Source organism: Paramormyrops kingsleyae, chromosome 25 (genome assembly GCF_048594095.1).
Source record: "Paramormyrops kingsleyae isolate MSU_618 chromosome 25, PKINGS_0.4, whole genome shotgun sequence".
NCBI lineage: Eukaryota > Metazoa > Chordata > Actinopteri > Osteoglossiformes > Mormyridae > Paramormyrops > Paramormyrops kingsleyae.
This window is the reverse complement of record NC_132821.1, coordinates 17,809,924-17,830,262: the sequence shown is the minus strand read 5'-3', so window position 1 is coordinate 17,830,262 and position 20,339 is coordinate 17,809,924. Positions and strand designations below refer to the sequence as shown.

Sequence of the window (20,339 nt, the reverse complement as noted above, 5' to 3'; positions counted from 1 at the left end):
ATACTGTATAAATCACACACACACACACACACACACGAAGACTTTTATAAGACGATCTGCACCTATCCCCCTATTGCATATTATAACCTACATCAGGACCTGTTTCTATGTATTTTCTCCGTGCCTATGATTCTCACCCTTCACAGGCGAGCTCATTTCTTCTACCCCCAGTGATTTGCTCTGCTACTACAGAGATACACCGTGTGTCTTTATATAACAATAAACATCTGTTTGACTTGCAACAGTTGTCCGCTGATGGGTCACGTCTCCAGTTTCATTATAACTGTCCTTTGACTGGTTAAGTGCTACAAATGGGTCGGACAATATCTTAGCGGACCACAGCCTCAGACAACAAGACTGCGACAGAGATCCTCCCTTTTCCTGCGGAATCCTATTGAGATGTATTCATTAGTATCCCCTCGCTAATCAATTGCTATTCATGGTGATTTCCAAACACATGCGCTTTAAAAGGACTCACAGATGCCTGGCGGCTTTCTGTTAAAGGAAACCGCCTTTAACAAATCAATCACGTCGACTTGCTTGTGTTAAGGACATTCATAAACCATATGGTATCCCGATGCTCGCAAGCTTTTTTACACAAGCCTGGGACCCGACCCCCCCTGCAGAACAATTGTTCTTTGAGACGCGATGAAAAGGAAATACGTGTCCACTTACCCTCAACTGGAACACAGGCCAAGGCAAGGAGTTAAAGTGACCCGTCTCTCTGAGAGATGAGCTGATTTATTTTAACGCCTAGGACACCCCCTGGCTAAAATTTACATTTTTGGCAGTTGCGTACTATACATGGGCTACAAAGGATCACTTTTCTACCAAGTCAAGCTTGAATGTTCAAGGGAAGTTTACGTGATCTCACTTGTTTGCTCACTTTTGAAAAACTTTCCTTACTGAATGGGTATAACAGCTGTCTTCTGCACAGAATACAGGCGCTACTTCTACCTGCAGAAAAACATACACGCGCGCGCGCACAGAAATGCAACAGCCATATATAAATAGGAAAATCGATGTAAGCTGTTCGGGTCCATGTTTCTTTGGCTGTCACCTATTCTTTATCAATATTTTTTTTTAATTATGATGCCTAATTTTGTTTGTTGAAATAAATTCCACCGCCTGCAATGGAACGTCTTCCTTGACAGTATAATTTTGAAAATATCTGGAAAACAGAGTTTGTGTAGATACACCTTTATTACCCACTATATTTAATTAAAGAGAAGGCATTTGTCCCCCATTTAGTGCTAACAAGTTAAACACTCAATTTGATAGGCTACTTGAAAAAAGTTTGACTTGCCACTGCTATGTTTAGTCAGTTTGGCAGCAAGTCATCTTCTGTATTTTGCTTTCCATTTCATTCCAACAAGGCTTGTTGGACCCTCTGCAAAATCCCAAAAATGAAACGTCAAATGTCAGTTCCTTACAGTTATAAAATGCTTTTTATATTATCCCAATACAGCTTGGCGTAAAACTGAAAATACCCGCAAATCACTTTCTCGTCCATTAGATTCAATCGTCCACCTCAATCTCTTCGTCTTCTGAGAATTCCTCCATGGTTTGGGTTCTACACATTAAAGAAGGTCGAAGGACAACGCCATGGTCTCGGGAAATGGGAAACTTGCAAGGGGAGATGTCCCCTGAGTTTCCTTTGGTGTCATCAATGTCTACCATGGTAACCAGCTTCTGAAGAGTCTGCGGAGGGACTTTCTTAAGTGACTCCACGTCTGCTTTCATCTCCTCCAAGTCCCTCTTAAGCTTAGCACGTCTGTTTTGGAACCAGGTGATGACTTGTGCATTAGTAAGGCCTAGCTGTTGCGCTATCTGGTCCCTGTCTGCGGGGGACAAATATTTTTGGTACAAAAACCGCTTTTCTAACTCATAGATCTGATGATTACTGAATGCGGTCCGGGACTTCCGTAGCTTTTTTGAAGGATGTTTCTGGCCGAACGTATTCACATGTTCACGACCTTAAATGTCAAAAAGAACAAGAATTAAATAGGCCCACTTTAAAATACTTATAAAATAAATTAAACGTAGCGTAGTGCTAATAATAAATAAACCAACGAATGAATGAGTGAAACATCGCTGTCCGCTTACAGTTTAAACATTGTGACTTCAAGTGTTTGCCTGTATTTCTTCAATGTGATTCGGTTTCTGTTCATAAAACATGCGGTTCCAACAAAATAATTACCCCAAAGTCTTTATTCAAACGTACGAGATTGGATGATTTACACCTGCTTCAATGCGATCATAATGTTGTTGCTGATTTCGATAAAACGATAATAGGCCTATTTGTCGGAGCTTTCTCATTCATACCCAACTTCAAAACTGTACAATAAAAAAAGTTTTTGACGTATTACTTATCAGATTATTAGTGACATTCATTGTTAGATAATGGGCATTTACAATGTACCGATAATGTCACCATACAATCTCTGACATCATTTTGTAAATATGATCACATTATAAATATTAAGCCATTTCTTTAATTCGTTAATCTCTTTCTTTTCTTTAAAGAGCGGGGGCGGCATGGTGGTGCACTGTCGCCTCACACCTCTGGAACCCGGGTTCCAGTCGCCGCCTGGGTTCCATGTGTGCGGAGTTTGCATGTTCTCCCCGTGTGGTAGTGGGCTTTCCCCGGGTACTCCGGCTCCCCCCACAGTCCAAATACAGGCTGAGGCTAATTGGAGTTGCTAAATTGTGTGTGTGTGTGTGTGTGTAAGAGAGAGAGCCCTGCGATATTCTCTTTCAGAAAATGGATGAACTATGCTAGTCCTATACATCGTTTGACTTACGACTGCTGTCTAAGGCTCTAAGGTTATCTAAGTAACAACTAAATGAAAAGCAAACCCACCCGCAATATGTAGCCTACGCATCGGTAAGTGCAACCGATGGAAAACGGGATCCGTACTGGATATTTCTATTCCCGCAGAATTTAGGAATAGGTAAGGGGATACAAATGGAAGATTAAAAGAGGACAAAAATGAATACCTTCGGCAGCTTGTATTACGCTGACCTCCAGACCTTTGAAAGTTTTGCTGGCCAGTTCCTCCAAAGCGCACAGCGGAGATGACGGGGAATTAATTCCGTTATTGGCTGCATTCAAGACAGCCGCTTTTTCCAAGGACTTGGATGGACAGAGAGCGGCTAAGGACTTCTTAATGGACGGCTTGTTTAAAATATCTTCAATGCTAAATGGAGTAAGCGGCTTGCTGGAGTTTGCGGGCGGTGGAAGCCGATCCAGGAGGCATCTCCTCTGATCGGTGCTGGGCAGCAAAAGGCGGTCTGCCGTCGCGTTGTGACCGGACGTCATCGCACTAATAAGTAGGCTATTATTATTAGTACCGAGATATTATGCTATATTCAATAGCCCACGTAATAGTTCCACAATCTAAAACGCTTCTTCAAAGCCATCCTGCTTCAGCGTGGATGAAAACTTCTCAGACAGAATTGTATTCCCTTGGAAGTCTCTCAAGCCTCCTAAGGTCCTTATAAAACAGAAAGAACCGTGTGGATTTACTCCAAGAGAACAAACGGTCTCGAGGAATAAGAGAAGCATGTGGATGCTAACAAGTTAATGTTGATTGGGTGAAGGCGAGTAACACTAGAGCAATCGGTGACTGGGTTGTGGGTCTTAAAGAGCAAAGCACAACAATTAATTGAATGCAGAAATAGGAGGAGTTTCCTCAGAGACACCAAACTTTAATGACACGTACGACTTGACAGCTTCTTGCTCCCACAGCTCCAGCCCCCACTTAATGGATCCACGTGCTCTCAGCGTGTATATAAAAAGGAAGGGGCTACCATCATCACGACAGTAGTGAACTGGAAATGATTGCAGTTAATTTACAGTGGGATTTAGCTCTGTTCTTCACTCATAAAGAACAATTTGTAATTATTTTCATTCTGTGCTTGTAGCCAGCTTTTATAGTAACATAATGGCAACACTGCTGCCAGTTGTTTACTGTTTCTTACAAGATTAATTGTTTACTGTTTCTTTTACAGTGAATGGTCCCATTTGCTATTCCCTTACAGGTATGTGCATTTGAAAACATACAGGTGAAGACTAATCAAATTCTTTTGAGCGCCATGCAACATTTATTTTGTTATAATGCTCAATCGTTTATACTGATATATACATTTAGGATGTGAAAACCTGAGATAATAGTTTCATGATGTCGATGAAGACGATTACAACAATTAAGTACTCGCAATTAAGCAGATTGCAGAAAATTCCTTTAACTTTTTGTATTTTTTGCGAGCAAAGGCGTTGTTTTAAAAAAAATTTTCAGCATACGTAAAAAAACATCTAACCGTTGAGCGTATATTATCTTCTAGGGTGCGTTTTAAAAGCTGGAATCTTTGTTTAAACTGAGGTCAGTAAGTAAATTACCTCCCAGTCTTTCCCAACGGATCATAAGACCACTGCGATGCAATCTGGAAAGGATTATGGGATAATATATATATATATATGTCTTTATATGGGTTAATGTTATGTTGAAGTGTTGGAATAAGGGTTGCTCTTTTACCTAAGTAACCCTACGCATTTAGCATCAATGCATACGCATATAATCAGTTATAGGAGAAAGATATTTCAGATACAACGCGGGTTTTGAAGGATTCGTTTATTAAAATGCTTATTAAAAGACATTCGGAATAATTAATTAATAAAAGTATATTTATATAAAATATACGCAAATAATGCAATTCTGTAATAAATGTGTGAAACGGAGAGACCATGAGGAACTGGTGCTTGAAGGACATGTTAATGGTGCCAATTTCAAATTTCTCATAAAAATTGACTATAAACAGTATAGCCAGAAGAAAGTTTTATCATTTTTATTTTTCATGCAATTAGAACAATGAAAAATATTTCTATTGATTGATAACACTATAAAATATATTACGAATGAATACATTCTGCTGTATAGGCCTATCCCGCACTTTCAGATTGTAAAACTTTGTTAGCCATACTCACTAAAACTAATATGTAACATTTAAATTGTTAATTTAAATTGTTAATGCTCTGTTAAAGTTGCAAATCCCGATCTTACACCATCAGAGCCTCCTTGAAGTATCGCAGCTTTGGCCGCAGCGTTTGACTTTCAATGGAGACGAAAAGTAATAACATCCGAAAACGATAGATGTTCTGCCGCCCTAGGAGAGATTCTGCTGAACCCATTCCCTCAAGCAGCAGAAAACAAATTAACAAATGCTGTCAATTACTATGTATATAAATTATATATATAGTAATTATTATAATATATATATAGGCATTGACACATATATGCATACCTTTGTTTTTCATTTCATATTGTTTGTTTGTTTGCCTAGGCTACTGAATTGGGTGTGGCTCGCTATGGTGCTGAGTGGTGGCTCTGAGGTTAGGGATCTGTGCCGGCAATCGGAAGGTTGCGGTTTAAATCCCGTGAATGCCGTTGTTGTTATCCTACTCCACTGTGCCCTTGAGCCCTGCAATTGCTTCGTCCTGTGTATTACGTTAATTTACACCCAACCCTGCAAGCAGGTCCTGCAACTTATAGGGAACATTTGGGGGTTGGTGGCAGGATTGGTACGAGTACTCCAAGCCCTGGAAAGAAAAAAACTCACACTGTTCCATTGGACTAGAGTGTTGCTGAGGTAGCCTATCGGCCGCTGCATGGCTGCACTCAGGTTCTCATTCCTGAGGTGGCAGGTAGAGCGACAGACTCTAATCAGCGCGTGCTGCTTACCTCCTTACCTCGACCGTGCAGCGTACCAAGGATTCGCAAATAAAACAACGGGCATTCTTCAGCAGGGCATTAACACCATATGTTACAATGCATTTTGTAAGAATGCCGCATTGTGTGTGTGTAATAACTTGACAGAATGTAACACATTTTCATCACATAATGCGATGTTATTGCATAATGTGTTGTCACACACCATGTAACAACACATTACGTAATAACACCGCATTATGTAATAACTCGTCAAAATGTTACAAATTTATACGCCATTACGTGATGTATTATTTAAATTATTGTAAATTATTATTTTACATAAAATTCCAAAGACAACTGTAGCTGAAACTTTATGCCAGCAGGTGGTATAATGGTTAGAAAAAGTACTAAGATGTTACCAATTACAGTGCCAAATATTACCATACAGTACAAGGAAAGTTAAAACAGCATTAAAAACAGATGAAATTTCAAACAGTAGACAATAAAAAACAAATATATTGATGACCGCAGAAATTAATGTTATAGGCAAAAGGCAAAAATCGCCGATGAACATTTATTCGGATATCTGGTACTTAATAATCTAAACGATCGATTCATAATAATCTTATCACTTACTCTAAAATACGCATATGGTAGGCTACAACATTCTCAATCTTGACATGAAATCGGTACGTCTACATTATTTTTGTTTTCTTTTGGTTTCAATCGGTATAGCAATGCATTTTCTGTATGACTCGAATTAGACATTTTTAAATGTATTAGGCCTACGCCTAAAGCACTTAGGAATAAAGTTTATATTGTATTTTTATTGATATAGAGAAATTTGTTATTAACAATACTGGACATAACATAGCACTCAGACCTGAACACGCTATTACTAAGTTCCAATGTAATACTAAACCTTTGAGTTAGATGGCAAATCTTATGATTTTTCTTCGTAAATTCCACATACATAAGCATTTTCTTATTGACTCATTGTGTGTGCGTGTGTGTATAAATATATAATTTATAGCTTTTAAAATTCAATTTAATTGAGCTTTTGTTTATATGTTTGAAATCTGGAATCTGTGCAAGATATCAACAGCTCAATGTCTATAATTATGATGCTCATTAAAAAAAAAAATAGATTTCACATTTAATTAATCCATTTACACTTTTTTGCAGTGGTGCTGATCTATTTTATATCATTTACCATTTTGCACAGTATTTATCATAATCTAAATTTATGATTAAATTTTTTCTCTGACCTATTCTTACCTTATCTATATCAAATAACCACACTCAGAGTGCCCCCAGTTTAAAAAAAACAGCCCTGTGAGCAAAATCTTGTATAACCCAGGACAGCATAAAATCCTAAAAGCTCTCCTCTAGCTCTTGCCTCTTGCCCTGTATCCTGGTGGGCAGTCCTTGTAGCGAGACTCGTAGCATTGTAGGCATTTGGTGATGATGTTGGCCTTCCTGTATTCATCCCTGTATTTGCTTGAAAAGATGTTCCAGGTGCCGACACCTTTTGAAATGCAAAATTAAAAGAGAAGGTTTTAGCTAAACAAAATAAAGACCAGATGAGTGAAAAACTAATTTCTGTAATACTTGTCCTGCATCTTCCATATTAAAATAAATTCTCTCTATATTTCACTAAAAGAACAAAGGTAGCACATACTGTCTATAGCCAGGCAAAGTCGACTTCTCGTCTAAATGCATCATTCCCAATAACATCTCATAATTTTCAGAACAGAAGAGAGGGTTTGGTATGCATTCTCCCCATCGCTTAGAATTACCTCATTCAGTATTTTTGTAAGAATTTCTGGAGGTACCTAAAAATAGAACATAAGAATACTTACATTTTACAAAATTCAGTATACAAACATCTCATAGATGATTTTAACTGGACAATGTTAGTTTAACAAACCTGGCACACTGTAGTTTCAACTTCATGTCCTGCACCTGGAATGAGATTCAGGACAAATATTATCAGTGAGAACAAGTTATTGTAACAGCACAGTGAGAACAAGTGCATTTAGAAATTGTTCTGAGTCTTAATAATTATGTAAAGATTTTTTAAAAAACATTGTATGTGCATGGCTTTTTAAAATCACTTTTAACAGTTTCACTGAAGTTCTTCTCAATGTGTTTTTTGGATAGGCCATTTCCCTCTTATGTGTTCTTGCATTAAAACACCACAAATAAAAAAGATTAATATTGTTAAAGTACAAACCAACATAGTAACAAGCATGAAAAAGTAAACGTTTCCAAAGACAAGTTGTCTAGCAGAAGAGCAGACGACCATCTTCAGATCATGGGCATGTCATCCTGAGAATGAAATAAAGAACTAAATGAACAATAATTAACAATGGTATAAATAAGCATAAACAAATACACAATAATTTAAACAAAATAACAAAAAACGACTTACTTGTTCAAAATCAAACTGCAGCCTCAAAGCAATACTTAGGGTATACTATCAGAGTATGCAGAGGGACATTTTCAAAGAAAATGTTAAAATGAATTCAACATCTGAAATTGTTACAATAATAACAGTCAGTCATCACAATATGAACTTACCATCAATATGCAGAGTTCACAGTCAATGTCTCTCATTTGTTCTGGGATTTGCTGTTAGATTCGGAAGAATACATCTTAATAAAAATGGCTTATCTTTCCTATCTGATAATCTGAATGAAAATCATAAAGAACAAACGAATGAAAGAATAAAATGAATGAAAGAATAAAATACTTTACTTCAAACAAAGCCACAGTTCTTTCAGTCCATTCATCATTATGAGTATTATTTTCCATTTTCCTATACAGACAAAATCATTTACATATGATTATAAAGTGCATGGGTTTGTTAGTTCGTGCAACAAAACGATTACACCTTTCCTATATTTCTGTCACTATTCACACCTTCTGACAGAACCTGCCTATGAATTGAACAGAACATTGAACTTTAACAGGAAACAGAAAAAGAAAAAAAGGGAGATTACTGATTAAAACAGAACCACTGCGATCTCTGAACACATGCTGAACAATTCATGAACATTCTTGAACATGACAATGAGTTCACTGTACTAAAATGGCCCCCACAGTCACCAGATCTCAACCCAATAGAGCATCTTTGGGATGTGGTGGAACGGGAGCTTCGTGCCCTGGATGTGCATCCCACAAATCTCCATCAACTGCAAGATGCTATCCTATCAATATGGCCCAACATTTCTAAAGAATGCTTTCAGCACCTTGTTGAATCAATGCCACGTAGAATTAAGGCAGTTCTGAAGGCGAAAGGGGGTCAAACACCGTATTAGTATGGTGTTCCTAATAATCCTTTAGGTGAGTGTATATATCTCAGGGTAACATTGAACAATTGTAAAGGATGAGTAGCCAAATATCTCCAGCGAAAATGTGAAAGACATTATGACATTTGAAGGGGGATTTTTTTTTATTGTAAAGTGTATATGCTATAAAGTATTTATTGGTAAATGAATTATCGGTGTAGTAAGGTAATTACAACCATGCGCAGTTTTACAGGGGTGCTTAGTCCCTTCCCTACAATTTTATTATTCACCCCAGATGCCACCCCTAAATTTCAGCCACATCACTGGCTTTCATCTCGCTATGAGTTGGTGTTTGACCAGCAAGATTGTTTCTGTACATCAGGAGTCTGTATCACTGAGCCGGATTACTCACATAGCTAGACTTAGTGGTAACTCTGGCTTTTTGATATCACGACAATGATTCTCTTCTTAGCAGGATACATTAACACGGTAACTCATGCTACATGCCAAATCTTCTCCGGAGATGGTTATGTTTCGGGATCACGGATCTTAAACATTTCTTGGACCAATTAAAGAGAAGAAGTCGGTATATTATACAAACAAATTTGCTTTCCCACAGCTCTTGGAATGGCTTTTAATAAATCCATTGCCACAAATACTCGTACAGAGTATTATTTATTATAATAAAGTTCAGGAGCCTGAAGATGATAATACAAATTGTTACTTTATGCTGGTTTCCTCAGATTAAAACAACTCTGTTAATTGGTGCTAGGTTGATGACCCATGGCAGGGATTGCCCAGCACCTTGCAAATTGCTCTGCAGACAACCGTAAATATGGTCAGAACCTATTTTTTAATTCTTTATCCATAATATCTAGGCTAATTGTCTTATTATAGTACCATACCCCACTGAATGTGTGGCTCAGTAGGCTAAGCCTCTGTGCTTGTGATTGGAAGGTTGCCAGACCAAGCCCAGCATTGGCATCTCTGTGAGCCCGATAACTGGCAGCCCCCTGGGCACCAGAACAGGTGGCTGCCCTTTGTTGGCAGCTTGCTGTCACCTACAGAGAGCAAGTTGTGGGAGGTGTAAAGAGGATTTCCTTACAGGGATCAATAAAGTATCAATTATTATACAGTATGGTATATTATATAATTTTAGTCATTTTGATTTAATTTAGAGGAAGGAACACTAAATTGCCAAAGGTATTGGGACACCTGCCTTTACACACACATGAACTTTAATGACATCCCATTCCTAATATATAGGCTTTAATATGGAGTTGGCCCACCCTTTGCAGTTATAACAGCTTCAACTCTTCTGGGAAGGCTGTCCACAAGGTTTAGGAGTGTGTTTATGGAAGTTTGTGACCATTCTTCCAGGAGAGTATTTGTGAGGTCAGACACTGATGTTGTATGAGAAGGCCTGACACAGTCTCTGCTCTAATTCATCCCAAAGCTGTTCTATCCGGTTAAGGTCAGGGTTCTGTGCAGGCCAGTCAAGTTCCTCCACACCAGACTCACTCAACCATGTCCTTATGGATTTTGCTTTGTGCACTGGTGCGCAGTTATGATGGAACAGAAAGGGGCCATCCCCAAACTGTTCCCACAAAGTTGGGAGCATGAAATTGTCAACATGCTGCAGCATTAAAAGTTCCTTTCACTGGAACAAAGGGGCCAAGCCCAACCCCTGAAAATCAACATCACACCATAATACCACCTCCACCAAACTTTACACTTGAAGTAGGACCTTCCCGTCATGCTGTGAGAGAAGAACCAAGCGACTCCATCCACGAAGAGAACCCGCTCGGACTGTACTTCAAACAGCCCCTCAAGCAGCCCTTCATCGCCGGATAAGGAATACGGAGATATCCTAGAGTCCATTAATAACAAACTTTCCAGTTTTGACGCCCGACTGGCACTTGTAGAAATCCTACACAAGGAATTTCAAGCACTACGGGAATCTCTGGAGTACAGTCAACAACAGGTGGAATCGCTTGCATCTGAAAACAAGATTCTCAGAGACTCCGTAAAATCCCTCACGGAAGGTATGGCGGAACTCTCCACAGAAAATAAGCGCATGAAAGAGTCCCTGCTTGATTTTCAAGCAAGAAGTATGCGGGACAATTTAGTGTTCGCCGGAATTCCGGAGCGCGCAGAGAAAGACGCAGAAGCTACCATCAGAAACTTCATGCAACAAGAACTTAAACTTCCTCGGGACACCGTCAACAACATCATGTTTCATCGGGTCCACCGCATAGGAGGGGTGAGGAAAGAAGCTCAGCGTCCAAGACCTATCATGGCCAAGTTTGAACATTTCAAACAAAAGGAGCTGGTGAAAAGCCGAGGCAGGGAGCTCAGAGGAACGGACTTCAGCGTCAACGACCAATTTCCCAAAGAAATCCTGGATTGTCGCAGAATCCTGTTCCAGCTAAGGAAAAAATTCATTGCGGAAGGAGCCCGGGCTGTCATCGCAGTAGACAGACTGTATGTTAATGGACAACTATTTCGCGACCAGAACACCACCGCTTGGCTCTACTGAAACCACTTCCGACTAAGGTAACACGCATTTAATAAACTAACTTTAAAAGTTTGGCAGTTAATACAGGTTTTTAGCGCACGCCGCACACTAGACGGCTTTGTCTAGGACTATTAAGGCCGGGTCACTTTATACCCCTTACTGTTCCTCAACCCCCTTGTTTAATGTCTCACCACAGTCGCAGTTGTTGTTGTTGTTGTTATGGCCATCATTGTCATTGTTATGGTAATTGTTGCATATCGATATTGACGCTCAAAAATGTTTTATCTGGAAGCAGTCTACCAGATACTATACACCCACACCGACACGTAGATAGTCACACACTCGCATGCATAGACGCCCACTCAAACATACACGCACCCCCTCATCTAAACATCACACATGTATGCATTCATACACTCACATATACACATGCCCACTCAAACATACACGCATCCCCTCATCTAAACATCACACATGTATGCATTCATACACTCACATATACACATGCCCACTCAAGCTCAGACAGATCTCCTCACCTTAATAGCACACATGGAGACATTCACACATTGACATTTGCACACACATTCATCCTGACACATTCACACTCATACACACACAGTCATTCACATACACACACATCCGTCCATTTTAACATTAGATTGCACTCAGGGGGTCTAAGTTAGGACAGCATGAATTCACTACGCTTTGTCACTTCGAACGTGTGTGGTATTGGCTCATTTGCTAAGAGACGTAAAATCTTAGAATATCTAACAACAGTACATGCAGACATTGTCCTACTGCAGGAAACTCACTTAGCCAAAACAGGACAGTGTACATTAAATTCACCAGAATTTCCACACGTATACTTAGCTAGTTATAATTCAAAACAGAGAGGTGTAGCAATTTTAATCAACAAAAGAATATGTTTCAACTGTAAAGACACTATTGCAGACCCAGAAGGTAGATTCATAATTATTAAAATTTCAGCATATAACAAAGAGATATGTATTGCCAATATATACGGTCCAATTAGTGATGACCCCTCCTTCTTCCACCACCTTTTTGCTGCAATATCATCACACTCAGACACAGAACCTATACTGGGAGGGGACTTCAACTTAGTACTTAATCCAGAATCTGACAGACGTAGTACAGCAGCTAGTTGCCGTACTTGCCAGTCATCCGAAACAGTAAAACAATATATGAATGATTTCGGCCTATGCGATGTATGGTGTACTTTTCACACCACGCTCTGAGAATACACGTTTTTCTCACCAGTCCATCATTCTTACTCCCGGATAGACTTTTTTCTTGTCAGTAATACAGTCATGAAAGATATACGTGACACACAAATTCACCCTATAACAATCAGTGACCATGCACCTGTTACTATGACGGTCACTGTAAAAGTTAGTGCACCACCTTTTAAACGGTGGAGACTGAATACATCATTACTAACGGACTCAGAGTTTCTAGAAGTTATTAAAAAAGATTGGACAACATTTATTGAAACAAATGACCTGCCAGGTATCTCTGCGTGCATTCTCTGGGAGACAGCAAAGGCTGTAATACGAGGCAGAATGATATCATATTCAGTACATAAAAAGAAAAAGGAAAAAGCACTCGAGACAGAACTAGAACAGAAAATTAAAACTTTGGAATCAGCACATGTTGCCTCCCAAGAAAAACACCTTCTTGCAATGAAATTGCAAGAATTAAGAGACAAAAAAACTCAGTTTCACATACAGAGATTACGCTTGGACAATTTTGAACATAGTAATAAATCAAGTAAGTTTTTAGCAAACCAACTAAAACAGAATAAAGAGAAGGCAGCAATCTCTTCAGTTACAGACCCCAATGGGAAGGCAACTCATAGCCTAGGAGAGATAAATAGGATATTTAGGGACTTCTATAAAAAATTATACTCACCTAATATTAATCCAACCAATTCTTGAAATAGAAGAGTTCTTAAACAACATCGACCTACCAAAATTAAATAATGAACAAATATCGGCATTAGAATTACCTCTCTCAATATTGGAACTTCACGAGGCACTACAATGTATGCCTAACGGGAAAGCCCCAGGTCCAGATGGATTTCCAGCAGAATTCTACAAAACATTTTGGCCTCTGCTAGCACCACAATTTCATAGAATGGTTATAGAAATTAAAGAAACTAGCAGCATCCCCCCAAATATGAATTGTGCAGACATTAACCTGCTCCTCAAACCTGACAAAGACCCTGCTCTCCCCTCTAGCTACCGACCAATATCACTCATAAATGCGGACCTTAAAATCATCAGCAAAGCACTGGCTAGTAGAATTGAAAAAGTGACACCTTATATAATACATTAAATTAAAGGCAGACAGTCCACTAACAACATGAGGAGACTAATTGGCGTAATAGACTACTGCAACATTCAAAATAAGGAAGCCATAATCATCTCATTGGATGCAGAAAAGGCTTTTGACAGGGTCAACTGGAAATTTCTAATGGCAACCTTACTAAAATTTGGATTTCGCGAGAACTTCGTAACCTGGATTCAAATTTTATACAGTTCACCTAAAGCCTGCGTAAAAACGAATGATCAAATCTCCCCAAGCTTCACTCTCAGAAGGGGCACTAGGCAAGGTTGTCCACTTTCTCCATCACTATTTTCTATATTTATTGAACCATTGGCAGCAGCAATTCGGAATAATAATAATATCAAAGGTATTCAAACAGCAAGTATAACCCATAAAATTAGTCTTTATGCAGGTGATGTATTACTTTTTCTTCAAAATACACAGGGTTCCCTCACGGAGACGATAAGACTCATAGATAAGTTCTCCTCCATTTCAGATTACTCTATTAATTGGAACAAGTCGACTACTCTTCCAATATCTTGTGACTTCCAGTCCAATCCAACTATCCCACTTCAATCTGGGAACATTAGATATCTGGGTATTAACATTTCTGCCAAGCTGTCAGATCTGACGCGATTAAATTACAGTCCGCTACTTAAAAAGATAGAAGATGACCTTGCACGGTGGAACAATCTACCCACATCACTTCTGGGAAGAGTAGCAACAGTCAAAATGATGATCTTACCAAAAATTAACTACACGTTCTCAATGGTTCCGAGTCAACCTCCGCGGACTTGGTTTAATTCACTGGACTCCTTAATCTCAAAATATCTATGGAAATCTAAACCACCACGAATAAGTTCAAAAACTTTACAGAAACCCAAAAACTGTGGGGGTTTGGAGCTTCCCAATTTCTACAACTACTTTCTTGCCAATCGATTGATATATGTCCTAAAATGGACTACACAAAATAACTTAGACCTTAACTGGCTGGATATTGAGCAAATGTTCTGTAATTATATTCGAGTCCAAGACCTGCCATTTATCAGTCAAATACTTAAACGACATTGTTGTTTTAAGAGCATCAACATCAGCACATCACTGACAGCCTGGTGGGAATTTCTTAAAATGAACCAAACCTCACTGGTCCCATGCAAACTGACACCCATCTGGAACAACCCTGACATCTTGTTAAATAAAAAAATGATAAACTTCCTGGCTTGGCATAATAAAGGAATCAAGCGCCTCGAACATATAATCCAAGACAATCGCAGAATATCATTTGACAAAATAGCAGAAACTTATAGCATTGAGAAAAACAAATACTTAGAATATCTTCAGCTCAAATCAATAATACATAATAGATGGTGCCGTAAGCAATTAGAGCTGGAGCTTTCACCTAAAGTAGCAAACTTCTTAATAACACCAACTAAAAAACTACTGTCTAGGATTTACGTGCATCTAGCAGAATCTGATACAACGCTCTTACTCCCTACCCACAAATGGGAAAGGGATTTACTCATCAATCCAGACACTAACTTCTGGAGGCAAATTTGCTTGAATACCTTCCGAATGAATCAGAACTCCAACCTGCAGCTATTACAGTACAAATTTTTACACAGAACACACTACACAGGGCAGAGGATGTTCCAGATGGGTATCAGAGATACTGACATATGCCTAACTTGTAAGAAGGACGCACCAGATAATTACCTGCATGCTTTCTGGTACTGCACACCGGTCAACAAATTCTGGCAAAGGATTTGTGAAGACTTATCGACACACCTAGGGCATCCCATCCCACCCTCCCCCTCACTCTGCCTGCTTGGGGACCTCACTGACACTAATATAGACACGAATAAATCTTGCATGCTTCTCACAGTACTAACCATTGCCAAGAAAACAATCCTTCTGAACTGGAAGTCAAAAGAGAATTTAAATATAAATCTGTTCAAAAATCTACTCTTGGATTATGTTTCCATGGAGAGGATGTCTGCCTGTAAGAAAAATCAATTGATCGATTTTGAAGATATTTGGGCTCCAATAATTAACTTTTTTAATGTAATGTTGTCGTTGTCTGCTGTTGGCGATTCCGGCGCGGGGCCCTCGGGCGCTGTGGGGTGGTTGGGGGGGGGGGGGGCGGTGGGGGGAGCCTCTGCCTCGCCTGGGGTGGCCGGGGGGCGGGGGTCATCCCGCCTGGCCGGACCGGCTCCCCGTTTGCCGGGGGGTCTGGGGTTGTCCTGTCTTTGGCTGCTAGCTGGGGTCTCATCGGGTGTGTTGGGGTGGGTCTCTCCCGGTCTGCGCCTGGGGGGGGGGGGTCCCTGCTGCCGGGCTGCCTGTGGCACCCCAGAACACCTCGGTTGGCCGTCCCTGCCGGTTGTGCGGGGTCAGGGATGGGGACTAATCGGGGCCAGTCGGGGATCTGGCCCCGGTGCCAGGGGGAACCCACTGGGCCCAACACCACATTTCACACAACACTAGGGCCTTGAGGGGCAGTGGGGAGGTGCGCCGAGACACTGCCCCTCAATTTTTACTTGCATGTTAGACACCACATGACACTAGGGCTGAGGAGGTGGGTTGAGGCAGGTGGTGCTCTGCTGTCTGCCAGCGGTGGGGTGCCTGTGCCTCAACTGCTCGCCCACTTTTTGCACCTTAGTCATATACACAGTCCATATTACATTAGGGCCTTGGGGGTGCGGGGAGGGGGATGGGGGACTCTGCCATCTGCCAGTGGTGGGGCCCTCATACCCGAACTGCACCCACTAATTTTAATGCATTGTAGACATAAACACACAACTCTCTCACACATGTACATGCACACTTCACACCAACATGGGTCGGGGAGGGGATGGGGGCTGAGGGGCCCCCCCTAACTCTCTGTCTCTGGCCCTGTGCGGGTGGGGTGGCCCGCCGGGGGGAAGACCCATCATGGGGGGGGTTCGGGTGGCCCTGGCGGGTGTGGGCGGCCTCCTCTCTTGGGCTGCGGGCCAGGTGGTGCTTGGCTCTGCGGCGCCGTGGTGGGGCCCTGGCGGGCAGTCCGTGGAATCTTGGGACACTCTGGGCCCTGCTAGGCGGATTGGGAGGTTCGGTTTGGGCTGGGCGGGGGGTCGGTCGCTCCCCGGTCGCCGCGGGTCCACTCCCGGGTGGGGGGGGGCTCTTTGTATGGGCCCCCCTTGGATCATCCTGCAGTGTCGGGGAGGAGGTGTGCCGGGTCGCTGCTGTCGCTTCCCCCGACGGCATCATATGCCAGCACATCCAATGACAAATCAGTTCACACGTACACTTACACATACATATAAGAATGGTTGAGCGATCAATATCATTATTATTGTTACTTTTTAGCGTGTGTTATAGACATAGGAATTGAAATATACATGTATAAGGGTACGATCACGTGTGTATGCTACATATATATATAATACCTATTTGTCACATTATTAATTATAATTATTATTACTGATGTTATAATGTTTGTTGTTTGATGTCCTTATAATGAGGGTTATTTTTCTTATGGTTGTTTGTATTCTGTATTCCCCTACACTTCATTTTCTCCATCCCACCGACATTATTAGTTTTATTTTTTCTGTATACCTCCTTTTTTTTTTCTTTCTTTTCTCTCCCCATGGTGATTAATGTCTGTTCTCATTACGATTGTTGTTTCTGTATCCCGCCTGTTTTTTTTTTTTCCTTCCTTTCCTCCACGGTACTGGTCAGTTCGGAGCGGCCACACTCTTTGCTCTTGAATTTAATGTAAAATAAAGTTGTCCTCCGAAGAGGGGGGTGGGGGTGGGCAATAAAAAATAAAAAAAAAACTTTACACTTGGCACAATGAAGTCAGGCAAGTACTGTTCTCCTGGCACCTGCTAAACCGAGACTCATCCATTGGATGGCCAGACAGAGAAGCATGATTCGTCACTCCAGAGAACATGTCTCCACTGCTCCAGAGTCCATTGGTGGCGTGCTTTACACCACTGCATCCAACACTTTGCATTGCACTTGGTGATGAATATTTAGTAGTGAGGAAATTTCACGAATGTACTTATTGCACAGGTGGCATCCTATCACGGTACTACGCTTGAATTCACTGAGCTCCTGAGGGCGACCCATTCTTTCACAAATGTTTGTAGAAGTAGTCTGCATGCCTAGGTGCTTGATTTTATACATTTGTGGCTATAGAATTCAATGATTTGGAGGGGTGTCCCAATACTTTTGGCAATATAGTGTATAACTCAGGGTTTTCATAGTGTAGTTTTGTTTTGGTGGTTTGATTAGAGCATTTGGCTACTTAATATCCTTAAATCTTGTAAATCGGCTCAGAAAAAGGTCATTTCTATTTGCCATTATTAATGCTAGTCTATTTGGCGATAATGGCTATGCAAAATAGGAGACGGACCATCAACAGTTATGTGTGTGCATTTAGCCTGTTAATGTTTCAGCCTGTTATTAGTAGAATATCAATGCAGATTAAAATGTGCAAATGTGATCGACACTAAAGGCAGACTGGACCAGAGGTCTGTGGGGAATTGTGGGTATGGGGACAAAGAGAGCTGCTGATAGAAGTAATCCAGCAAACTATAGGCCAATCAGTTTAACTAGCATTACTGGAAAAATAATGGAAGCTATAATTCAAGTGAAAATGGTAGATTACCTAGATGCAAATAACATTATAAAGGATAGCCAACATGGATTTAGGAGAGGTAGATCCTGCTTAACGAATCTGCTTGAGTTCTTTGAGGAAGATACAAGTGAAATTGATCACAAAAAGGCCTATGATGTGATTTACTTAGATTTCCAGAAAGCCTTTGATGTTGTCCCCCACAAACGGCTCTTGTTAAAGCTTAAAGCTGAAGGAATTTTAGGAACTGTGGCAGCTTGGATCAAAAACTGGCTAACTGATAGGAAGCAGCGAGTAGTTATTAGAGGCACTATGTCTCAGTGGGCATCCGTTTATAGTGGGGTACCGCAGGGTTCAATTTTAGGACCACTATTGTTCCTAATTTACATTAATGATATTGACACGAATACATACAGTAAACTGGTTAAATTTGCAGACGACACTAAGGTGGGCGGGGTAGCAGATACTAATCTAGCAGCAGAGAGGCTTCAACGGGATCTGGATTTAATTAGCGAATGGGCTGATACTTGGCAGATGAAATTTAACACAGATAAATGTAAGGTAATACATGTAGGGAGCAGAAATATACAGTACAGATATTTTATGGGTTCCACTGAAATAAAGGTAGCTGATTACGAGAAAGGTCTCGGTATGTATGTTGATGCTTCCATGTCCCACTCTCGCCAATGTGGGGAAGCAATAAAAAAGGCGAACAGAATGTTGGGTTATATCTCTAGATGTGTGGAGTTTAAGTCAAGGGAGGTGATGTTACACTTATATAATTCCTTGGTAAGACCCCACCTAGAATACTGTGTGCAGGTTTGGTCACCATACCTCAAGAAGGACATTGCTGCCTTAGAAAAGGTGCAACGAAGAGCTACGAGAATGATTCCTGGTCTTAGAGGAATGTCTTATGAGGAGAGGTTAGCGGAACTGAATCTGTTCAGCCTTGAGCAAAGGAGACTAAGGGGGGATATGATTCAGGTCTATAAGATTCTAACGGGTCTGGATGCTGTTCAGCCAAATGACTATTTCAATATTAGTCTAAATACTAGAACTCGTGGCCATAAGTGGAAATTAGCGGGAGAACATTTTAAAACAAATTTGAGGAAGCATTTCTTTACACAGCGTGTAGTCAGAGTATGGAATAGTCTTCCTGCTATTGTAGTGGAAGCTAAAACCATGGGTTCCTTTAAATCAGAGCTAGATAAGATTTTAACAACTCTGAGCTCCCAAACGAGCTTGATGGGCCAAATGGCCTCCTCTCGTTTGTAAATTTCTTATGTTCTTATGTTCTTATGCACCGGGCACCACTGCGCTGGCCGGTTTCACCATGTTACAGCCCGTCCTTGCTGGGCACGTGGGTCAAAACTTTTGAACCGTTTATTTCTGGAATTGTCCAGTGTTTTTTTTCGAACTGAACATTGTGACAGCATGGCTGCAGGGGCGTCAGATCTGGGCTGACAACCAGTAACTGGGCATATTATTGCAGGGTGGCACCTCCAGTGACTGGTAAACTGTAGATAAATTAAACCATGGTTACTGCAACCTTGGATACAGGGGTGCCACTGTACTGTGGGACGTGTTCCTGGAATATGGGGTGTCGGGGCAACTTCTGCATGCTATTCAATCTCTGTATGAACGCAAAAGAATTAGAGTGAACAAGAAATGTGTTGGCATACTTGGCACAAAATCAAAGCCATTTTGTGTGGTTGCAAGGGTAAGTTTTGTGTCCTGTTTGAGTTTCATGGAGAGGATGTCAATGAAGACCTGGAGATAACTTTAAACAGAGCTGTTACTCTTTCTTAGGAGTCAGCAGAGGTGGTTCTGTAGCCGTGCAAAGAGCAATCAGGTCT

The 20,339-nt window shown here is 40.8% G+C and overlaps 1 protein-coding gene across 1 annotated transcript; it reads right to left on the bottom strand.

Annotated features, from left to right (window-relative positions):
• Positions 1 to 1,026: 1,026 nt before the first annotated feature.
• On the bottom strand, positions 1,027 to 3,516 carry LOC111845815 (transcription factor LBX2-like). The gene is made up of 2 exons (XM_023815495.2): positions 3,001 to 3,516; positions 1,027 to 1,976 (listed from the first exon to the last, which is right to left on the bottom strand). The coding sequence occupies exons 1-2, from the start codon at positions 3,320 to 3,322 to the stop codon at positions 1,519 to 1,521; spliced, it is 780 nt and encodes a 259-aa protein (XP_023671263.1). The 5' UTR covers positions 3,323 to 3,516; the 3' UTR covers positions 1,027 to 1,518.
• Between the last annotated feature and the right edge of the window lie 16,823 nt (positions 3,517 to 20,339).